General features: G+C 48.5%; 1 protein-coding gene across 10 annotated transcripts in view; it reads left to right on the top strand.

The window, feature by feature from the left end:
• The window catches only part of SFXN4 (sideroflexin 4), a 34326-nt gene that overhangs the window by 3380 nt on the left and 8372 nt on the right, over positions 1–22574 (top strand). For 3 of the 10 annotated variants that reach the window (XR_013398428.1, XM_028826915.2, XM_015148302.3), the window contains exons 4-14: positions 1151–1177; positions 1281–1335; positions 2739–2764; positions 4438–4491; positions 4575–4631; positions 4769–4834; positions 5595–5673; positions 7187–7302; positions 14896–14981; positions 16660–16777; positions 21734–21824. Coding sequence is in view for 6 of the 10 variants with exons in the window: in XM_028826915.2 (XP_028682748.2) it covers positions 1151–1177; positions 1281–1335; positions 2739–2764; positions 4438–4491; positions 4575–4631; positions 4769–4834; positions 5595–5673; positions 7187–7302; positions 14896–14981; positions 16660–16777; positions 21734–21811 (762 nt within the window). In the remaining 4 variants the exon portion in view is untranslated. Of the gene's footprint in view, positions 1–838; positions 996–1150; positions 1178–1280; positions 1336–2738; positions 2765–4437; positions 4492–4574; positions 4632–4768; positions 4835–5594; positions 5674–7186; positions 7303–11993; positions 12111–14895; positions 14982–16659; positions 16778–21733; positions 22138–22574 lie in introns of those variants that run through there. The other 7 variants (XR_013398429.1, XM_077947625.1, XR_013398431.1 and 4 more) reach the window with 7 other exon arrangements.

The following is a 22574-nucleotide window of genomic DNA, read 5'->3' as shown; positions in this document are numbered from 1 at the left end:
ATTAATCTCTCTCTCCATCTCTTTTCTTTCTTTTTTCCTTCCCTTGGGAGCCACTGTTCTATTGGCTATTAATGCTGTCATTGTTATATACTGCCCAGAGGACCAGCTTTGCAAAACTGGGTTAGTTTTTAAAATGTAGTTAGAATTCTGTCCCGTAAACCAGACAGCAAGATTCCTCCTATGCAGTGGACATTTGTGGGGATTCCCTGCAGCTGATTCCTGGAGGCCCATGGCAAACTCCAGAATTCAGACAGGCCTCTGACGTCAGAATTCATTCTGCACTGCAGGCGGTGTTCCTGCTGATAGGCTCAAACGAGCCTGTCAAGGTTCCTTATCTACCTCGCAGTGTGTGGGGCTTTCTGGAGCTCACAGACACCAGTTCCTCAAGGCAGCCTCTGGAGAGCTCACATATTTAACTTACTTTTTCTAAGAATGTGTTGGGGACCCTGGGCTGACAGCTTGGCTCTGTTGCAAGTAACTTGGCTTATGGCACGGTGTGTCATCAGCACACGGCCTGCTCTGCTCTGAGCCAGAGGCAAGCCGGATTCGGGGACTCATCTGAGGCATAAGTTAGGTATTGGTCTTCTCCAAGGGTAGAGACAGGACTTTTTAATGTTCTGGTCAGTTTCTCTGTGTGGCTCATCTCTGCTTGCCATTAGTTCATTTGTTTATTCATACGATCCATTGATTTTGATTTGTTCTGTCGATGTGGTGGAAAACAGCTCTGGGCTTCACTTTCTGAAAGGTAGAGCAAAGGTGGTCCCAGAAATGAGACTGGCAAAGAGATTCTTTGGTGCTGAGCCACCTTTAAAAGCCTTTTTTTTTTTTTTTTTTTTTTTTTTTAAGGCTGGGTGTGATGGCTTACCCCTGTAATTCCAGTGGTTTGGGAGGATGACTTGATGCCAAGAGTGCAAGACCAGCCTGGGCAGTATAGCGAGACCCCATCTCTAGCTGGGAATGGTGGCGTGAGCCTGCAGTTTCAGCTACTCAGGAGGGTGAGGTGGGAGGATCGCTTGAACCCAGTAGTTCGAGGCTGCTCTGCAGTGAGTGAGGATTGTGTCACTGCACTCCAGGCTGGGTGACAGAGCAAGACCTTGTCTCTTAAAAAATATTTAAAATGAAACAAAGCTGTTCTTTTTTCTCCTTTAAGATACAAGAAGCTTGGAAGCGGAGTCTTGTAAGTTTCAGTCCCTTCCTAATTTTTAGTGTCCTAAAATAACAAAACCAGACATCTTTGCATCTCTCCTCTTGCATCTAACCTTGCATCTCTCCTCTTGAAGGCCACAGTGCATCCCGACAGCAGCAACCTGATCCCCAAGCTTTTTCGACCTGCGGGTGAGTTGGCTCTAATTTTGAGAAGTGGGTTGGGAAGATGTAGTTTCTAACACTTAGGAAACTCTGCCTGCCGGATCACCTGGGGTCAGGAGTTCGAGACCAGCCTGGCTAACATGGTGAAATCCCATCTCTACTAAAAATGTAAACAATTAGCTGGACATTGTGGTGGCACATGCCTATAGTCCCGGCTACTCGGGAGGCTGAGGCAGGAGAATTGCTTGAACCTGGGAGCCAGAGGTTGCAGTGAGGTGAGATCGAGCCATTGCACTCCAGCCTGGGCAACAGAGTGAAACTCCATCTCAAAAAAAGAAAAAGAAAACTCTGCCTGCTTTGCTTCAATTATTTTTCCCCCAGCAGGATTTCTTTTTTTTTTTTTTTTTTGAAACAGAGTCTCACTCTGTCACCTAGGCTGGAGTGCAGTGGCACAGTCTCGGCTCACTACAATCTCAGCCTCCCGAGTAGCTAGGATTACAGGCGCCCGCCATCAGCCCCGGCTTATATTTGTATTTTTAGTAGAGACAGGGTTTCACTATGTTGGTCAGGCTGGTCTCGAACTCCTGACCTTGTGATCCACCCATCTTGGCCTCCCAAAGTGCTAGAATTACAGGCATGAGCCCCTGTGCCCGGCCATGTTATACTAATTTTTTTTTTTTTTTTTTTTTTTTGAGACGGAGTCTCGCTCTGTCGCCCAGGCTGGAGTGCAGTGGCGCGATCTCGGCTCACTGCAAGCTCCGCCTCCCGGGTTCACGCCATTCTCCTGCCTCAGCCTCCCGAGTAGCTGGGACTACAGGCGCCCACAACCGCGCCCGGCTAATTTTTTGTATTTTTAGTAGAGACGGGGTTTCACCGTGGTCTCGATCTCCTGACCTTGTGATCCGCCCGCCTCGGCCTCCCAAAGTGCTGGGATTACAGGCGTGAGCCACCGCGCCCGGCCTATACTAATTTTATGTACATCATTATTATTATTATCGTTTTTAGAGACAGGGTCTCACTCTGTTACCCAGACTGGAGTACAGTAGCACCATAATAGCTCAAAGCAGCCTCCAACTCCCAGGCTCAGCGGATCCTCCTCTCCTCAAGCCTCCTGAGTCGCTGGGACCACAGGGTCATCCTGCCATAACCTTCTTTAAATGTTTTGTGGAGATGGGGGTCTCACTACCTCTACAAAATGGAGGCTGGTCTCAAACTCCTGGCCTCAACCCATCCTCCAGCCTCAGCCTACCAAAGTGCTGAGACCTTGACCCACCATTTTATTAGAAAAAAAAGAATGAGTGGAAAAAGTCCTTTGAGGTCTGTGCCTTCTGAAAGCTGGGGAAGAGGTGCTTAGGTGGGTGGTCCCCTTCTGGCCCCCTCTGCCTGGGCAACTGTGGTCACTGACACCTCCTCTCTCCTCTTCCTGCCAGCATTCCTGCCTTTCATGGCGCCCACGGTGAGCAAGCAGACGTTCGCCGTTAGGAGAGTAGGAGCTTCGGAAGATGGCCACTCTCCTCCTAACCTCGGCTGTGTCCCTCCAGCTCCAGACCCCTGTCCCATGACTGCCTGATAGATGGTTGTGGACCCCCACTGACAACCCGTGGCTGCCATTCATATGTCCTTGTCTCCACTCCCTCCCCCTCCCCACACCCTCCCAGTCAGGCATCCAGGCCTCTGGAAGGCCACAGCTTGGCAAGGTCATCCCTTTCCCGAACACCAAGTATGCGCAGAGCACTGGAGAAGTGGCCAGTGAGTTAGGATGCGCTCCCTGCACAAACCCCTCGCCACCAAGTCCTTGTCTGACACAGCCCCTCACCTGGGACCTGGCATTGTCCCCGTGGGGCTTTCCCACCTTAGTCCTCGGAAGGTGCTTTTTGTTTTGTTTTTTTGTTTGTTTGTTTTTTGAGACAGAGTCTCGCTCTGTCGCCTAGGCTAGAGTGCAGTGGCACAATCTCAGCTTGCTGCAGCCTCTGCCTCCCGTGTTCAAGGAATTCTCCTGTCTCAGCCTCCTGAGTGGCTGGGATTACAGGCGCCCGCCACCACGCCCAGCTAGTGTTTTTATTTTTAGTAGAGACGGGGTTTCGTCATGTTGGCCAGGCTGGTCTCGAACTCCTGACCTCAGGTGATCCACCCACCTTGGCCTCCCAAAGTGCTGGGATTACAGGCATGAGCCACCATGCCTGGACTGTTTTTTGTTTTGTAAAATACGGTCTTGCTCTGTTGCCTAGGCTGGAGTGCAGTGATGCAATCATAGCTCACTGTAACTTCAAACTCCTAGGCTCAATCAATCCCACTACTTCAGCCTTCTGAGTAGGTGGGACTACAGGTACTCGCCACCATGGGGCTAATTTTTTAATTTTTACCGGAGACAGAGTCTTGCTACAATGCTCAGGCTGGTCTTGAACTCCTGGGCTCAAGGGATCCTCCCAGTTTGGCTTACCAGAGTGCTGGGATTATAGGCGTGAGCCACCACTCCCAGCCCAGGAGGTACTTGTCCACATCACAGGCTGGCTCCTGTCTGCTTCCCCTAGCAAATATGTACTACTTCTTCTTTTCTTTCTTTTTTTTTTTTGAGACGGAGTCTTGCTCTGTCTCCCAGGCTAGAGTGCAGTGGCACGATCTTGGCTCATTGCAACCTCCACCTTCCAGATTTAAGTGATTCTCCTGCCTTGGCCTCCTGAGTAGCTGGGATTACAGGTGCGCACCACCACACTCGGCTAATTTCTGTGTTTTTTGTAGAGACAGGATTTCACCATGTTGGCTAGGCTGGTCAAGAACTCCTGGCCTCAGGTGATTCTCCCACCTCAGCCTCCCAAAGTGCTGGGATTACAAGAGTGAGCCACCACACCCAGCTAACAAATGTGTACATCTTAGCCACCCTGCTGGACTAAGGCCCTTGAGACGGCCTGCTGTGTGCTCCTGGATGTCCTTAGAGCTGCTAGTTTGGTGCTTGGCAGGTGCTCTCACTCAACCTTGTCTACCAACTGGCAGCCCCTGTACCCACTACCAGCCTCTCCTGCCCCAGCTCCCTGGGGCTCAATTCTCCGTCTCCCCTGGGAAGTTCTTTGCTACCGCAAGTTCTCCCTCCACAGAAACACTTGTAACTGTGTTCCACTTTCTTCTTAAAAGGTATTTTTGTCAATGATGCCACCAAAAGGGATCAAGTCCGTGATTTTACCTCAGGTAGCCATTCTTCCTGTTTCACGATTACTAAATTCTGTGATGCTTGAAACCAAACTGCGATCCATTTGCCCCTCTCTCGGCAGGTTTTCCTCTATACCTACATGACAATGTTCAACAGCATCAATGGAAACAGAAGTTATGTGAGTATTATGAGACGCAGAGGGTGTGGGGTTTTCTGTTATTTCTTTTGGAATTTGTTGTATGTATTTGTTTTAAAATTATCCTTGCTGGATAAAACTGTGATATTTGCTAAATAAGTACTTTTGTTTCTCCTTAGACTTGTAAACCACTAGAAAGATCATTATTAATGGCGGAAGCCATTGCTGCTTCAACCTTCTTAGGAGTAAGTATTTTTAGAATCTGTCAAATCTTCTTTATTCCTCAGAATCCAGGAAGCTTTATTTATTCTAGTTACAAATTTATGTTCCAATTTAAACAATTTAGAAAGTATGAATAGGGAATAAAAGTCGCCTGTAATCCTATTATCCCAAAATAATCATGTTAATAGTCTAAGTTTCCAGGCATATACATGGTACTGGTATCTTTTTATTTTTTTCTATTTTCTATTTTCTTTTTTTTTTTTTTTGAGACAGAGTCTCGCTCTGTTGCCCAGGCTGGAGTGCAATTGCATGATCTCAACTCACTGCAACCTCTGCTTCCTGGGTTCAAGTGATTCTCCTGCCTCAGCCTTCCGAGTAGCTGGGATTACAGGCACGCGCCACCACACCCAGCTAATTTTTTGTATTTTTTAGTAGAGGAGGGATTTCACCATGTTGGCCAGGTGGGCAGGTCACCTGAGGTCAAACTCCTGACCTCAGGTGACCTGCCCACCTCGACCTCCCAAAGTGCTGGGATTACAGGCGTGAGCCACCGCGCCCGGCCAACTCTCGACAACTTTCATACCTCTCTCTAAGCCCCTGTTGACTCCTTAGATGAACAGGGAGAGGAACTCCATGTTGCAGGAATTTGAAAAATACATGAAGGGCCCTGGCAGCGGTCTGACCTGTAACAGGAACTAGGTCAGGGCGGCCTCTCTGCTAGTGAGTAGGTTCTGCTGATTTTTCAGTCCCATGAAATAATGATTTTTCTCTCTTCTTTTCTAGGTAGTGCCTCACTTTATCCAGATAAAGTATGGCCTGACTAACCCTTGGATTAAGAGACTCTTACCTGTGGTCTTCCTCGGTGAGCAAGAAGGGCTGGAGCCTGCAGTCTGGGCGGGGGCTCTCTTTGTGGTCTGTGAGCCTTCCTTCATCTCCAGAGGCACCTGGCTGCCTTGGCACATTGTGACTGATGACAGGTGGCCTTTGCGGCCCTGCAGGCCCCCAAAGCCCAAATTAGGTCCTTGCTCTGAGAGGTGACACTTTCTGTAAATACCCACATTAATGGCCAAAGAATGAACACAAGACTGGAAACGCAAATTACAGTTTTTTCTTGAGACGGAGTCTCGCTCCGTCACCCAGGCTGGAGTGCAGTGGCGTGACCTCGGCTCACTACAACCTCCGCCTCCTGGGTTTAGACAGTTCTCCTGCCTCAGTCTCCCGAGGAGCTGGGATTACCGGCGTGCGCCACCATGCCCAGCTAATTGGTTTTTTGTATTTTTAGTAGACATAGGCATTCACCATGTTGGCCAAGCTGGTCTTGAACGTCCAGCCTCAAGTGATTCGCCTGCCTCAGCTTCCCAAAATGCTGGGGTTACAGGCATGAGCCACCACGCCCGGCCCTACATTTTAAAGATTATCTATATAAACGTTCTACATACATTATTTTACTTAATCCCGACAACAACTTATGGATAGGAAATATTATTATTCCTATTTACAGATGAGGAGACTGAGGCACAGGGAGGTTAAGTAACTTGCCTAGAGTTACACAGCAAGCAAATGGTTAGTATAGGGATTCCAACCCAGTGGGGTGACAGAGATATTAGCTGAATATTTTGACTCTGCCAGCCTGCAAGTTTACTATGTCATGCTCCAAATTTGAGTTTGGGAATCATAGCAGTTTGAAGAGTTGGCAGACTGATGTCAGTGGTGAAATTGAGGAAATGGTGTTATAGAATCCTTACAGCTTTGGCCAGGCATGGTGGCTCACACCTGTAATCCCAACACTTTGGGAGGCCATTGTGGGCGGATCACTTGAGGTCAGGAGTTCGAGACCAGCCTGACCAACATGATGAAACCCCGTCTGTACTAAAAATACAAAACTTAGCCAGGCCTGGTGGCGGGTTCCTGTAATCCCAGCTACTCTGGAGGCTGAGGCAGAAGAATTGCTTGAACCCAGGAGGCGGAGGTTGCAGTGAGCTGAGATCGCACCATTGCACTCCAGCCTGGGCAACAAGAGTGAAACTCTGTCTCAAAAAGAAAAGGAAACCTTACAACTTAAGCAAAGGTGAGGGATATGTTTCCAGGATCCCAGGGTTTCTCCTGGAATCCGGTAAGGAAGCAGGGGTGCTGGAAGCTGGTCCCAGGCTGTGGTCAGGATCCAAGACTGAGTGGTCAGCAGCTCTGAGCCTACTTCCACAGCCCCAGGAGAGCACCTGGTTGGCCCAGCCTGTGGCAGGTGTCCACCTGAGGGTCGAGAAAGGCCAGCTCTCAGAGAAAGAGGCTTGCAGTAGGCAGACACCCAAAGAGATGTTCCTTTGCTGGAACAAGACTCACCCCCATGTTGGGTGTTCTTTACTTCTTTACATCTACAGTGCAAGCCAGTGGAATGAATGTCTACATGTCCCGAAATATTGAATCCATTAAGGGGATTGCGGTCATGGACAAGGAAGGCAATGTCCTGGGCCATTCCACAATTGCTGGGACAAAGGTAAGAGACACGATGGAGCTATAGCTGCTTGCCTTTTGGGCAAAGACTTGACTTTTCTGTTTGGAAGCCAGTGACAAATTCATGTCTACCTTCAACCTTTCTTTACCCATCTTTCCTTAGTGTGCTGAGAGAGAAATTTTTCATTTTGCCCCCGATGTGTAAAAGACAGGGCATTAGTCTGGGTTCTCTGGAGGAACAGAACCAATGGGATATATGTACATAATCTTTCTTTCTGAGACAGGGTCTTGCTCTGTCGCACCGGCCTGGAGTGCAGTGCTGCAGTCTTGGCTCACTGCAACCTCTGCTTCCCTAACACAAGCGATCCTGCCACCTCAGCCTTTCAAGTAGCTGGAACCACAGGCACACACCACCACATCTGGCTTATTTTTGTATTTTTAGTAGAGACAGGGTTTCACCATGTTGGCCAGGCTGGTCTCGAACTTCTGGCCTCGAGTGATCCACCCACCTTGGCCTCCCAAAGTGCTAGGATTACAGGCGTGAGCCACCATGCCTGGCCCCCAATTCCTTTTTGAAATCTCTCAAAAGAAAAGCATGTACCTCTGTCTCCATTGTCCCTCCCATTCACTCCTGAGTTTAAGTGATCCTCCCACCTTGGCCTCACAAAGTGCTGGGATTACAGGTGTGCGCCTCCACACCTGGGCAGTGCATGTCTATTAAGAGATTTGTTCTAAGGAATTGGCTTGCACAACTGTGGGAATCTGCAGAGTAGGCCTGGAGGCTGGAAACTTGGACAGGAGCTGCTACTACAGTCTTGAGGCAGAATTTCTTCTTTGAGAAACCCCAGTTTTTGCCTGTAAGGCCTCCAACTGATTGGATAAGGCCCACCCACATTGTGGAAGGTAACCTTCTTTTTTTTTTTTTGAGACGGAGTCTTGCTCTGTCACCCAGGCTGGAGTGCAATGGCGTGATCTCGGCTCACTGCAACCTCTGCTTCCCAGGTTCAAGCGATTCTCCTCCCTCAGTCTCCCGAGTAGCTGGGATTACCAGCTACCACCATGGGATTACGTGCATACCACCACACCCAGCCCATTTTTGTATTTTTAGTAGAGGTGGGGTTTCACCATGTTGGCCAGGCTGGTCTCGAACCCCTGACCTCAGGTGGTCTGCTCGCCTTAGCCTCCCAAAGTACTAGTTACAGGTGTGAGCCATCGTGCTTGGTGGTAACCTGCTTTTCTTAAAGTCAGCTGATTGCAGATGTGCTCCATGTCTGCAGAATACCCCTACAGCAACAACTAGATGAGTGCTGGATTAAATAACTGGGTACTGTTGCTATGGTGACCCATGAGGCTGACTGCCACAGACAGGCATCTGACAAGTGCTAGGCACCTCTGAGAGTGAGATCCTGTCCTTCAAGTTCAATATCTGCCCTCCCAGTGTGTGGTGATTGGGGGCCACTCCCCTCCCAGCCTGCTCTGCACTTACAGAGGTCAGTGGACACCCCTCTCTGGGGTTAAGAGAAGCCCTGCTTCTCCCACTTCAGCAGATGTCCTGATAGTCTTCATTGCTAAGGACTACTTTCATCAAGAATGGATTTAGAAAATTGAATTTTCTGATCCAAAACTCCTTCTCAAGGCCTCAATTTTGAATGCTTTTTACTATTAGTTTCTTCTTCTTTTTTTTTGAGACAGGGTCTCCTTCTGTTGCACAGGCTGAAATGCAATGGTGTGATCACGGCTCTCTACAGCCTCAACCTCCCAGGCTCAGGTGATTCTCTCACCTCAGCCTTCCAAGTAGCTGGGATTCTAAATACGCACCACCATGTGTGGCTCATGTTTGTGCTTTTTGTAGACGTGGGGTTTCACCATGTTGCCCAGTTGTGTCTCAAACTCCTGGGCTCAAGTGATCTGCCCACCTTGGCCTCCCAAAGTGCTGGGATTGCAAGGGTGAGCCACTGGGCCTGGCCAAAGTATTCTTTCGTTCAGTTCAGCACAGTGACTACTGAGTGCATTCAGCTGTGAGAACCTAGTATAGTCTATGGTGTTTTCATTTTGGGTGTAGACTTCTAAAATAATGTTTTTAGCAGGTGAGATCTTTTTTGGTCCCTGTGAAATGACTTTAGCTGAAGACTTTAGTTGTTTGCAAATGACATATCAAGCGGAGTGCAACAGCCCTGATACAAAGTGAAGAGACTAACCGGGCTTCTGGCAGTGGGGGATCCCGGGCACTCCCTTAGCCAGCCAGGGTACGTCTCTCTACTGGCCAGCGTGTTGGTGGCAGAGGAGGTCAGAAAAGATGGCTGTTCGTTCCATCGGTAAATATGTCATTATTCAGCTCACCAAACGTATTACGATTTAAAGTAATCCTATCACTGACTGACAAAGCTGAATTATAAACCATCAGATACATGCTAATGGTATTTCCACCAGACCATCTAGTAGCATAGCTCCTGACCTAAACGAATTGTGACAGAGACAAAATAATTATAAGTAACAGAGAAATTGCTGCCAGAAAGAAAATAGGTCACAAGTTTGAAATGAAGGTTCTGGACCTAATAAACCAACCGTAAGTTGGATCACTCGCAGTCAGTCAGGAGTTTGAGACCATGCTGGCCAACACGGTGAAACCCCATGTCTACTAAAAATGAAAACATTAGCCAGATGTGATGGCGGGTGCCTGTAATCCCAGCTACTCGGGAGGCTGAGGCAGGAGAATCACTTGAACCTGAGAGGTGGAGGTTGCAGTGAGCCGAGATCGTGCCATTGCACTCCAGCCTGGGCAACAGAGCAAGACCCCATCTCAAAAACAACAAACAAACAAAAACAAACCACCCAGGACTGCATTTGTGCTTTCCCCTGGGGAAGGAAAGAACACCCGAAAGAGACATTTTTTCTTTTTTTTTTTTTTTTAAGACGGAGTCTCGCTCTGTCGCCCAGGCTGGAATGCAGTGGCCGGATCTCAGCTCACTGCAAGCTCCGCCTCCCGGGTTTACGCCATTCTCCTGCCTCAGCCTCCCGAGTAGCTGGGACTACAGGCGCCCGCCACCTCGCCTGGCTAGTTTTTTGTATTTTTATTAGAGACAGGGTTTCACCGTGTTAGCCAGGATGGTCTCGATCTCCTGACCTCGTGATCCGCCCGTCTCGGCCTCCCAAAGTGCTGGGATTACAGGCTTGAGCCACCACACTGGCTGAGACATTTTTTCAAACACCTTTATTGAGATATAATTTACATACTGTAAAATTTGCCCATTGTAAGAGGAAAGTTTGATGAATTTTAGTGAATTTAAAACAATTGTGCAGCCAGGCACGGTGGCTCACTCATGCCTGTAATCCCAACACTTTGGGAGGCAGATCACTTGAGTCCATGAGTTCGAGACCAGCCTGGGCAACATAGCGAAACCCTGTCTCTACAAAAAAAATTTTTTTTAATTAGCTAGGCGTGGCGGGGTGCATCTGTAGTCCCAGCTACTTAGGAGGCTGAGGTGAGAGGATCAACTGAGCCTAGGAGGTTGAGGCTGCAGCAAGCCGTTATTGCACCACTATACTCCAGCCTGGTTGACAGAAAGAGACCTTCATCTCAAAAAATAAAAAACAGGCTGGGCGCGGTGGCTCACGCCTGTAATCCCAGCACTTTGGGAGGCCAAGACAGGCAGATCACCTGAGGTCAGGAGTTCAAGACCAGCCTGGCCAACATGGTGAAACCCCGTCTCTACTAAAAATACAAAAATTAGCTGGGCGTGGTGGCACATGCCTGTAATCCCAGCTACTCAGGAAGCTAAGGCTGGAGAATCACTTGAACCCAGGAGGCAGAGGTTGCAATGAGCTGAGATTGCGCCACTGCACTCCAGCCTGGGTGACAGAAAAAGACTCTGTCTCAAAAAATAATACTAATAAATAAGTGAAACAGTTGTGTGACCATCACCACAGTCCAATTGTAGAACATTTTCATCATCCTAAAAATGTCCCAAATGCCCACTGCTACCCCCAGCCCTAGGGAAGCACTGATCTGCTTCTTTTTTTCTTTTTTTTTTTTGAGTCAGAGTCTCGCTCTGCCGCCCAGGCTGGAGTGCAGTGGTGTGATCTTGGCTCACTGCAACCTCCGTCTACCAGGTTGAAGCAATTCTCCTGCCTCAGCCTCCTGAGTAGCTGGGACTATAGGCGCCTGCCACCACGCCCGGATAATTTTTTGTATTTTTAGTAGAGATGGGGTTTCCCCGTGTTAGCCAGGATGGCCTTAATCTCCTGACCTTGTGATCCACTGGCCTCGGCTTCCCAAAGTGCTGGGATTACAGGCATGAACCCCCGTGCCCGGCCACTGACTTGCTTTTGTGTCTTCTTAGTTTTTGCCTTTTCCAGAAATTATACATAAGTGAATCACACAGTAGTATTTTGTGTCTTGCTTCTTTCACATTTGAGATTCATCCATCTTGTACCACATGTTGGTCATTTGTTACTTTTCACTGCTGAGTAGTATTCCATACCTGGATGTGCTGCATTTTGCTTCTCTATTCCGCAGGCAGTGGATGTTTGGGTTGTGTCCAGCCTTGGGTTATCATGAATCAGGCTGCTCTGACGTTCACTTGCACATCTTTATGTACATGTGTGTTTGTATTTCTCTGCAACTCCGTGTGAACTTAAGGTGTTACTATTGCTGTGACGTATTTGTAAAGCTGGAGAGGAGAATGAGAGCAAATTTTTTTAAGTTTGTTCATTTATTTATTCATTTATTTATAGAGACAGAGTCTCCCTCTGTCGCCCAAGCTGGAGTGCAATGGTACGAACATGGCTCGCTGCAGCCTCAACTTCTTGGGCTCAAGCAAACCTCCTGCCTCAGCCTCCTGAGTACTACAGGTGTGCACTACCATACATGGCTAATTTAAAAAAAAAAAATGTTTGTAGAGAGGGGGGTCTTGCTATGTTGCCCAGGCTGGTCTCAAACTCTTGGTCTCAAGCGATCCTCCTGTCTTGGCCTCCCAGAGCGCTGGGAGGTGTGAGGCACTGCACCCAGTTTAAAGCAAATATTGAAACGGCAAGTTATTCCCAGCGCCTCCTGCCTGCCAGGCTTGGTGCTAGGCTCTGGAGGCGCACACCCTGACCAGTGAGAGCCCCGTCTCCACAGGAGCCCCAGCCTCCCCGTGGGAAGATAGCCTCAGGCTTGACTGGCTGTTTGGAGTCCATCTCACCAGAAGAAACTCCGTTTTTTGCATGAGGGGCATATTAGGGTCAAAGAAAAGCTTTACTGGCCTGCTTTAAAAAAAAAAAAGTCTTTTTTCTCTGAAGAATAAATTGTCTGCATCTGTGCATAAGCAATAAGCATTCGTCTATCACTTCCCTGTCCGCGGAAGGTCATTTCCTTTAGCTAAAATTTCAGAAACTGCGTAACCAGCAATATCTGATGGTGAGAGGGCACTGTTGGTCCGATTTCAGGTGACTCGTGGCTATTATTCCCCCTACTGGCCCCATAAGCCACTCCTTTGCACACAGCGCCTCCTAATGATGGCGTCTCACCTGGGGTGTCCTCCCCATACGCGGGACCAAGGGACAGAGACGGGCCTCGCCCCACTGACACGGACGCACGGCACACCAACAGCCATTTTTCCCTTCCAGAAGTCAAGCAATTTTACTTTATGTCCCTGAGACTTTTATTTTATTTTCTTTCTTTTATTTTAGAGACTGAGTCTCACTCTATTACCCAGGCTGGAGTGCAATGGTGTGATCTCGGCTCACTGGAACCTCCACCTCCCAGGTTCAAGTAATTCTCCTGCCTCAGTCTCCCAAGTAGCTGGGATTACAGGTGCCTACCATCATGCCCGGCTAATTTTTGTATTTTTAGTAGAGACAGGGTTTCACCATGTTGGCCGGGCTGGTCTTGAACTCCTGACCTCAGGTGATCTGCCCACCTTGGCCTCCCAAAGTGCTGGGATTACAAGCGTGAGCCACCACACCTGGCCCCTGAGACCTTATTTTTAAAACAGCCCTCCTCGGCTTCCTCTCTTTTGTGGGGGGAAAGGCATTCCCTGCAGAGGGAACCGCACAAGCGTGACTGTCACCCGCAGCAGGGCAGAGGTGTGAGCAGAGAGCAGGGGCTGGCCAGTAGGAGGAGCCTGGGAAGGTAGGTCAAAGCCATTCATGGGAAGCTGGAAGTGGAAGGACAGAGTTCAGGGAAGGATGGGTGCAGGTGTGCCTGCCCCTCTTGGGTATACCATGTGCTGTTTGTGGTGTATGTGTCTTACCCAGGGGTGGGTTCTAAAGTTAACATGCTAGCTACTTAGGAGGCTGGGGCAGGAGGATTGCTTGAGGCCAGGAAGTCAGGACCAGCTTGGGCAACATAGTGAGACCCCATCTCTACAAAAAATTCGAAGTTAGCTGGGTGTGGTAGGGTGTACCTGTGATCCTGGCTGCTTGGGAGGCTAAGGTAGGAGGATCACTTGAGCCTGGGAGGTCAATGCTGCAGTAAGCCATGATCATGCCGCTGTACTCCAGCCTGGATGACAGAGTGAGACCCTGTCTCTAAAAATAAATAAATAAATAAATAAATAAATAAATAAATAAATAAATACAAGTAGTAAAAAAGTTAACGTGAGCTGTTTTATAGTCAAAATTTCCCTTACAAGTCCCTTAAAGTGCCCTTAAGGGGTACATGGTTTTGTGCATATTCACCCATACAGTAAATTGTATGTGTAAATGTTTAATGTATGGAGTAATGTACATTATAGAAAAGATTGCAAACATAACCTGTACATAACACAATTTTATAGTACAACACTTTTAATTCGCTGTGAAATGGGTACAGACAGGCGACCTCGTGTGGGTCCCATGCCGTGCCCGTGTCCTCAGAGCTGGGCATCTGGAGGCTCCCCCACTGGCAGGTATGGGAGTTGCTGCCGAGCCAGGCACAGGACAGGCCGGTGGCGGAGATGTGGCTTGGACGGGAAATACGGAGTGAACCTCTGTGGCAAATCCAGCATTTCCACCGAGGAACGATTTGGTTCTCAGTGAGGGTCTGTCTAGAAGCCACCTTTGCTTGTATGTAGTGGATAGTTTATTTGGGGTCGTTTGGCAGACGGATGGAGACCACTGTGGAGTCGAGGAGGTAAATCCCCTCCTAGCTATTTCTGGCACCAAGTGTGGCCGACCTGCACACACCTGTATGTGGAAAGGAACGTGGAAGGCATCCCCTCCGCCTCTCTCCACGGGCATCCCCTCCGCCTCTCTCCACGGGCATCCTTTTTCTGAGTGAGAAGGGAGGGTTGCTGTTGCCTGTCTCTGGCAGGAGTTGTGGGATCCCTAGAAATCGTCTTGCTCCTGTACTAAGCTTCTTTTTTGAGACAGAGTTTCATTCTGTTGCCCAATCTGGAGTGCATTGGCGTGATCTCGGCTCACTGCAACATCCGCTTCTCAGGTTCGAGTGATTCTCGTGCCTCAGTCTCCTGAGTAGCTGGGACTACTGGCGCATAACACCACACCTGGCTAATTTTTGTATTTTTTGGTAGAGATGGGGGTTTCACCACGTTGGCCTGGCTGGTCTCAAACTGCTGACCTCAAGCGACCCACCTGCCTCAGCCTCCCAAAGTGCAGGGATTACAGGTGTGAGGCACCGTGCCTGGCCTAAGCTGTTTCTCTTCATTTTTGCTAGGCTGTTAGAGAAACGGCAGTATCCAGGACAGTGCTGTTTGGGACCTCTGCTCTGATTCCTGAAATCTTCACCTACTTTTTTAAAAGGTAAGAGGCATGGTCCTATCCCCAGGTAGGGATCTGAAAGTCAAATCCTTATAAAAACCTGTCAGATACTGACCGTGGTAGAGGGTGGAAGGAGTAACCTTCCCGTAAACACGCATCACAGCTAAGACAGTCAGATTGTGGCAGGCATGGAAATCCAGGTGTGTGGATTCCACCGAATGGGGAATCCAGCCCAGGCTCTGCCTCCAGTTACCCCGCGTCCTTGACGTGTCCAAGGACCTTCCACGGCCATTTCCTCACCTCTAGAATGAGGGGCTTGGATGACGTGCACGTTCCCCTGGCTCTGATGTGCTGTGAATATTGCTCAAGCCCGCCCCTCTGCACCCCCATTCCAAGCATGTTTTAAATTAGCTTCAGCGACTCCGGATTCAGACTCACCCCTTTGAAGAAGCCAGAAATGGTCTATGAGGTGGAGGACCTGGGCATCCATCAGGGTTCCTGTGGCCCCCCGTATGAGAAGCCTAACCTGCAAGAGCTCAGGCTCGAGGGGAGATGTGGGGCTTTAGGGCCGGAACGGGCAAGGATTGCAGACCATGGCAGCTTGAACAGAAGCTCCCTTGCTGGGCGCGCCTCCCTGTCACCCTCGTGAGTGTTGGTTCCTTCTCTCCTGCCAGATTGGCTTCTTCATATTGATGAGGGACCCGTTTGCTAGTAACTCCCAGCTCATGGCCTCACAGCCTCCTGATCAGAGGTGGACTACAGCAAACCCCAGGGGAGGCACGAATGTCTTCCCCTCTGGGCAGACTCCTGGGGAAGGATTCTGTAGGCCTGAATTGGGTTGTGTGCCTGAGCTGCAGCATGGCGAGGCTGGGATTCGCCTGCTAGGACCACACACAGAGCACATTTCCAAGAAGGAGGGATGGGATGGCGCGGTGGCTCACGCCTGTAATCCCAGCACTTTGGGAGGCTGAGGTGGGTAGATCACCTGAGGTCAGGAGGAGTTTGAGACCAGCCTAGGCAACATGGTGAAACCCTGCCTCTACTGAAAATACAAAAATTAGCCAGGCGTGGTGGCGGGCGCCTATAATCCCAGCTACCCAGGAGACTGATACAGGAGAATCGCTTGAACCCAGGAGGCAGAGGTTGCAGTGAACCAAAATCGCACCATTGTACTCCAGCCTGGGCGACAGAGGAAGACTCTCTCAAAAAAATAGAGAAAACAGGCCTTGATCTAGCTGTTCAGGTACAATAAAAAGAAAAAAGAACAGGCCCTGATCCAGCTGTTCAGGTGCACTAAAAATAAAAATTAAAAAACAAAACAAAGCAAAAAAAAAACAGGCCCTGATTCAGCTGTTCAGAAAATAAGCCCTGGGCCGGGCACGGTGGCTCAAGCCTGTAATCCCAGCACTTTGGGAGGCCGAGACGGGCGGATCACGAGGTCAGGAGATCGAGACCATCCTGGCTAACACGGTGAAACCCCGTCTCTACTAAAAATACAAAAAAACTAGCCGGGCGAGGTGGCAGGCGCCTGTAGTCCCAGCTGCTCGGGAGGCTGAGGCAGGAGAATGGCGTGAACCCGGGAGGCGGAGCTTGCAGTGAGCGGAGATCTGGCCACTGCACTCCAGCCTGGGCGACAGAGCGAGACTCCGTCTCAAAAAAAAAAAGAAAATAAGCCCTGATAGTTTCACATCACTAGTGAGCCATGCCTTGTCTCTTACAGGACCCAGTTTTTCCTGAAAAACCCAGGGTCATTGTGGATCCTGAAACTGTCTTGTACTTTCCTGACAATGGGACTGATGGTGCCAGTTTCTTTTAGTGTATTTCCACAGATTGGACAGGTAAGTGCCCCCATTCCACTTTTCTCTCAAAGTTTTTTATTTTGCGGTTATAAGAGTAAAGTAAATAAGTTATTCTTACAAATCTGCAAGGTTTATAAAAATATAAAACAAGACCAGGTGCAGTGGCTCACACTTGTAATCCCAGCACTTTGGGAGGCCAAGGTGGGAAGATTGCTTGAGCCCAGGAGTTCAAGACCTACCTAGGCAACATAGTAAGACCCTATCTTTAGAAAAAATAATACACAAATTAGCTGGGTGTGGTGATGTACACCTGTTGTCCCAGCTGCTCGGGAGACTGAGGTGGGAGGATCACCTGGGCCCAGGGTTGAGGCTGCAGTGAGCTGTGATTGCACCACTGTACTCCAGCCTGGGTGAGAGTGAGACCCTATTTCAAAAAAATAAAATAGTAAAACAAAATACAGTTGACTTTTGAACAACTTGGGGGTTAGTAGTCAAAAATCCAAGTATAACCTTTGACTCCCCGAAAACTTAACTATTAATAGCTTACTGTTGACCAGAAGGCTTACCAATAGCATAAAAAGTCAAGTAACACATATTTCATATTCTATATGTGTTATATAATGTATTCCTACAATAAACTAGAGAAAATAGAATGTTATTAAGAAAATCAGGCCAGGCGCAGTGGCTCACACCTGTAATCCCAGCACTTTGGGAGGCCGAGGCGGGTGGATCATGAGGTCAGGAGATCGAGACCATCCTGGCTAACACGGTGAAACCCTGTCTCAACTAAAAATACAAAAAAATTAGCCGAGCACGGTGGCGGGCGCCGGTAGTCCCAGCTACTTGGGAGGCTGAGGCAGGAGAATGGCTTGAACCTGGGAGGCGGAGCTTGCAGTGAGCCAAGATCGCACCACTGCACTCCAGCCTGGGCGACAAGAGAGAGACTCCGTCCAAAAAAAAAAAAAGAAAATCAGAAAATCAGGCCAGGTGCGGTGGCTCATGCCTGTAATCTTAGCACTTTGGGACGCTGAGGCGGGCAGATAACTTGAGATCAGGAGTTCAAGAGCAGCTTGGCCAGCATGGTAAATAAAACTCCAGGGCCGGGCGCGGTGGCTCACGCCTGTAATCCCAGCACTTTGGGAGGCTGAGGCGGGCGGATCACAAGGTCAGGAGATCGAGACCACGGTGAAACCCCGTCTCTACTAAAAATTACAAAAAATTAGCCGGGCGCGGTTGTGGGCGCCTGTAGTCCCAGCTACTCGGGAGGCTGAGGCAGGAGAATGGCGTGAACCCGGGAGGCGGAGCTTGCAGTGAGCCGAGATCGCGCCACTGCACTCCAGCCTGGGCTGGGCGACAGAGCGAGACTCCGTCTCAAAAAAATAAATAAATAAAAAATAAAACTCCAGCTCTACTAAAAATACAAAAATTAGCCAGGTGTGGTGGTGCCTGTAATCCCAGCTACTCAGGAGGCTGAGGCAGGAGAATCGGTTGAACCTGGGGATGTGGAGGTTGCAATGAGCCAAGATCATGACATTGTACTCCAGCCTGGGCGACAGAGTGAGACTCTGTCTCAAAAAAAAAAAAAAAAAAAAAAAATCATAAGGAGGAAAAAATGTATTTACTGTTTATTACATGAAGGTGAGTCATCAGTTTCAGTAAGGATCAAGGTCTTCATCCTCGTCATCTTCATGTCGAGTAGGCTGCGGAGGAGGAAGAGGGGTTGGTCTGGCTGTCTCACAGGTGACGTAGGAGGAAGAAAATCAGTGTATAGGTGGACCTGCATTGTTCAAACCTGTATTATTCAAGGGTTAACTGTAATGATATTTATATTTAATTCTGTCCCTCAATTCTCTTGGTGCAGTTTTGGGTTCTGTTTTTCTTAACACTATTTCATAAGCATTTTTTTCTGGGGCATAAAAAGAAATGTTTTAAAACTGCTTAATGAAATAAATTTTAAATACTCCAAAATGTTCTCTAACTACGCCCTCTCCAATAGAACTTTCTGCAGTGCTGGAAATGTTCTATAATAGATTGGTGCTGTCCAGTATGGTAGCCAAGAGCTACATGTGCTACTGAGCACTTCAGGAGAGGCTGGTGTGACTAGGGAATGGAATTGTAAATTAAGTTAAATTTTAAATTAGGTACTCTTGTGTGCTTAGTGGCTATTGGACAGCCCAGTTCTGTAGATAATTTATAATATAATTTATTATGAGTCAGACTGCCTGGACTCAGATTCCAGCTTCTCCACGACCTTGGTCAACTTGTTCCATTTTCTTATCTGTTAAAGAGAGCTGAAGATAATGGCATCTCTACCAAGGGTTGTTGCTCAGTAGGCAGCAAGGACATTTTTTTTTTTTTAAGTCAGAAAGCCAGTTTTTTTAATTTCCGAAGCTCTGCCATAAATTTCTAGCAGATGTCAAGGACATTATTGATGCTAGCAGATATCAGCAATTTCTTGGCTAAATATTTTAAGTGCTTGTTTCTGTCACTATAAATATATATGTCCTCAAAAGCATATTTATGGAGTGATCTTGTTCAGAATCCACATTTTATAGGTTTAGGTTTTAGGATCATTCATTCAAGCAACTTTGCCAGCACAACGTAGAAGTTTCAAATTATTTTAGATAGTTATGCTTATTACTATGCTATGGGCGAGGGGTTGGGGAGTGAGGCAGCATCTCAGAATAAAATTTCAGGCCAGGCATGGTGGCTCATGTCTGTAATCCCAACACTTTGGGAGACCAAGCTGGAAAGATTGCTTGAGGCCACGAGTTCCAGACCAGCCTGGGGAATGCAGTGAGACCCCGTTTCTACATAAAATGTTCTAAAAATTAGGTCGGGGGCTGTGGCTCATGCCTGTAATCCTAGCACTCTGGGAAGCCCAAGTGGGAGGATCACTTGAGCCGGAGTTCAAGACCAGCCAGGGCAACATAGCAAGACCTCGTCTCTGCTGAAAATAAAAATTTGGCTGGGCACGGTGGGTCACACCTGTAATCCCAGCACTTTGGGAGGCCAAGGCAGGAGGATCACTTTAGCTCAGGGTTTGAAACCAGCCTGAACCTCATCTCTATTCTGAAAAAAATTAAAAAGAAAAAATAATAGTAATAATTAGCCAGGCATGGTGGTATGTGCCTGTAGTCCCAGCCACTCAGGCAGCTGAGGTAGGAAGATCACCTGATCTTTGGTCAAGGCTGCAATGGGGCCACAGAGTGAGACTCTGTCTCAAAAAAAAAAAAATTAGTGGGGTGAAGTGGCAGACAGCTGCAGTCCCAGCTACTCAGAAGGCTGCGGTGAGAGGATCACTTGAGCCCAGGAAGGAGAGGAAGAGTTTATTCCCAGTGGAGGATGGGAAGGGCTGAATGGGCACGTGAGGCTACAAGGAACAGGCAGGATGCTGGGGGCCAGGTGGCAAGGCCTGCACAGCCAGGCCGAGGAGGTGGGCGGCAGGTGAGTCATTCAAGGTTGGAAGGGGCAGAACTCCCAGAGACTAGAGTGGAGGCAGGAAAGGGAGTCAGTTACACACATGACCCCAGATGCCAAGACTTGCTTGCTGGACTTTGAAAATATCCTGTTGGGGTCGGGCGTGGTGGCTCATGCTTGTAATCCCAGCACTTTGGGAGGCCGAGGCGGGTGGATCACGAGGTCAGGACGTTGAGACCATCCTGGTTAACACGGTGAAACCCCGTCTCTATTAAAAATTCAAAATATTAGCCAGGTGTGGTGGCGGGCTCCTGTGGTCCCACCTACTTTGGAGGTTGAGACAGGAGAATGGCATGAACCCCAGAGGTGGAGCTTGCAGTGAGCCGAGATTGTGCCACTGCACTCCAGCCTGGGCGACGGAGTGAGACTCCATCTCAAAAAAAAAAAAAGAAAATATCCTGTTGGCTCAAGGCGGGCATGGAGGTGCTTAGATGAGATAAGGAGTTACTACTAATTTTGTTGCGTATGATAATGGCATAGTGACATGACATGAGAATTGCCTTAAAATACTCAAGGGAAAAAACCCTACTGCTGGGTGTGGGAGGTGCGTGATGAAATGAGATCTGCAAATTGTTAATAGTTATTCCTGAGTGAGCACATGTGAGTTCATTACATTCTTTCCACATTTGTTTTTTGTTTGTTTGTATGTTTGAGACAGGGTTTCTCTCTGTTGCCCAGGCGGGAGGGCAGTGGTATAATCACGGCTTGCTGCAGCCTTGACTCCCAGGCTCAAGTGATCCTCTGGCCTCAGCCTCTCAAGTAGCTGGGACTACAGGAACGTACCACCACACCTGGCTCATTTTTATTTTTTGTAGAGACAGGGTCCCACTGTATTGCCCAGGCTGATTGCAAACTCCCCACCTCAAGCAATCCTCCTGATCTTGGCTCACTGTAACCTCCACCTCCCAGGTTCAAGCGATTCTCGTGCCTCAGCCACCGGAGTAGCTGGGATTACAGGCACCCACCACCACGCCCGGCTAATTTGTGTATTTTTTGTAGAAATGGGGTTTCACCATGTTAGCCAGGCTGGTCTCAAGTGATCTACCCGCCTCAGCCTCCCAAAGTGTTGGGATTACAGGCATGAGCCATTGTGCCCAGCCATCTTAAAACTTTTTAATGGAAAGTTTCAATTATAAACAAATATAGAGATAAGTAAATAACAATAATAGGCCAGAGGTGGTGGTGCGCGCCTGTAATCCCAGCTACTCGGGTGGCTGAGCTACGAGAATCACTTGAACTTGGAGGGTAGAGGTTGCAGTGAGCTGAGATGGTGCCACTGTACTCCAGCCTGGGCAACAGAACAAGACTCTGTATCAAAAAAAAAAAAAAGCTTAAAAAGTTTCTTTACTACTTGGGTGATTTAAAAAAAAAATAGGCTACATTTTCTGCTATAGATTAGACATTATTGAAAAAGATAGACTGAAATGGTGGCTTTCAGAAAATGATTTTTTTAGCTTGGCTTCTAAGGCAAGAAAAACTATTAATAGAAATATTGTGAATTTAACTATTTTTCAGATACAGTGCCGTAGTCATGAAGAGAAAATTCAGCCTTCAACAGAAGAAACAGAAATCTTTTACCACAGAGGGGTGTAGGCATGAGTTTCAGGTGAATTTATGTGCTTCCTGCTTGAACACCTTCACCTCTCCAGCTTCGGTTTAGAGAACTCTGCCAGAGGTCTTCTGGGGACCCCAGAGGTGTCTGTGCTGACAAGGTGACTTAAAGTTCCACACTGAGATCACTCCCAGGCTGGCATGTCTGGGGTTTTTAAGGCTGGCTGGAGAAGACGGTGGGAGGGTGCCCCGTCTGACATCCTTGGGGTTGCTAAGGAGATGGTTGGAGTGGGGATCGGCCTGCGAAAGGATACTATGAAATCACTAATTACCTAATAAACCTGTCTCAAGTTGAGTATTTGAAGAAAGAACACAAAGAGTCCACCGTGCCCAGGACACAGGCGTCCAATGGATAGGCCATTTCAAGTGGAACACGTACCCCTGGGGCGCTGTTTATGGCCTCCGACCCCAAAAGCAATCTTGTTTCCTTACTCAGCGTCCTCCAATCTAGACGGCTGCTTAAAACCTTTGCTGCCCTCTGCCCAGTGCCTCCTTTCTCCTCTCTGGAGGCTGAGGCACGAGAATCACTTGAACCCTGGCGGCAGAGGTTGCAGTGAGTCAAGGTCGCGCCATTGCATTCCAGCCTGGGTGACAGAACTAGACTGTGTCTCAAAAAGAAAGAAACTGCTTGTCACCTGCCTCATTAGAGACCGGATCTTGCTGTCACCCAGGCTGGAGTACAGTGGCACAACCATAGCTCACTGCAGCCTTGAACTCCTGGGCTCAAGGGACCCACCTGCCTCAG

Source organism: Macaca mulatta, chromosome 9 (assembly GCF_049350105.2).
Source record: "Macaca mulatta isolate MMU2019108-1 chromosome 9, T2T-MMU8v2.0, whole genome shotgun sequence".
In the NCBI taxonomy this organism is placed as follows: domain Eukaryota; kingdom Metazoa; phylum Chordata; class Mammalia; order Primates; family Cercopithecidae; genus Macaca; species Macaca mulatta.
The sequence above is the reverse complement of the archived record's forward strand: the minus strand, read 5'-3'. Positions and strand labels throughout refer to the sequence as shown.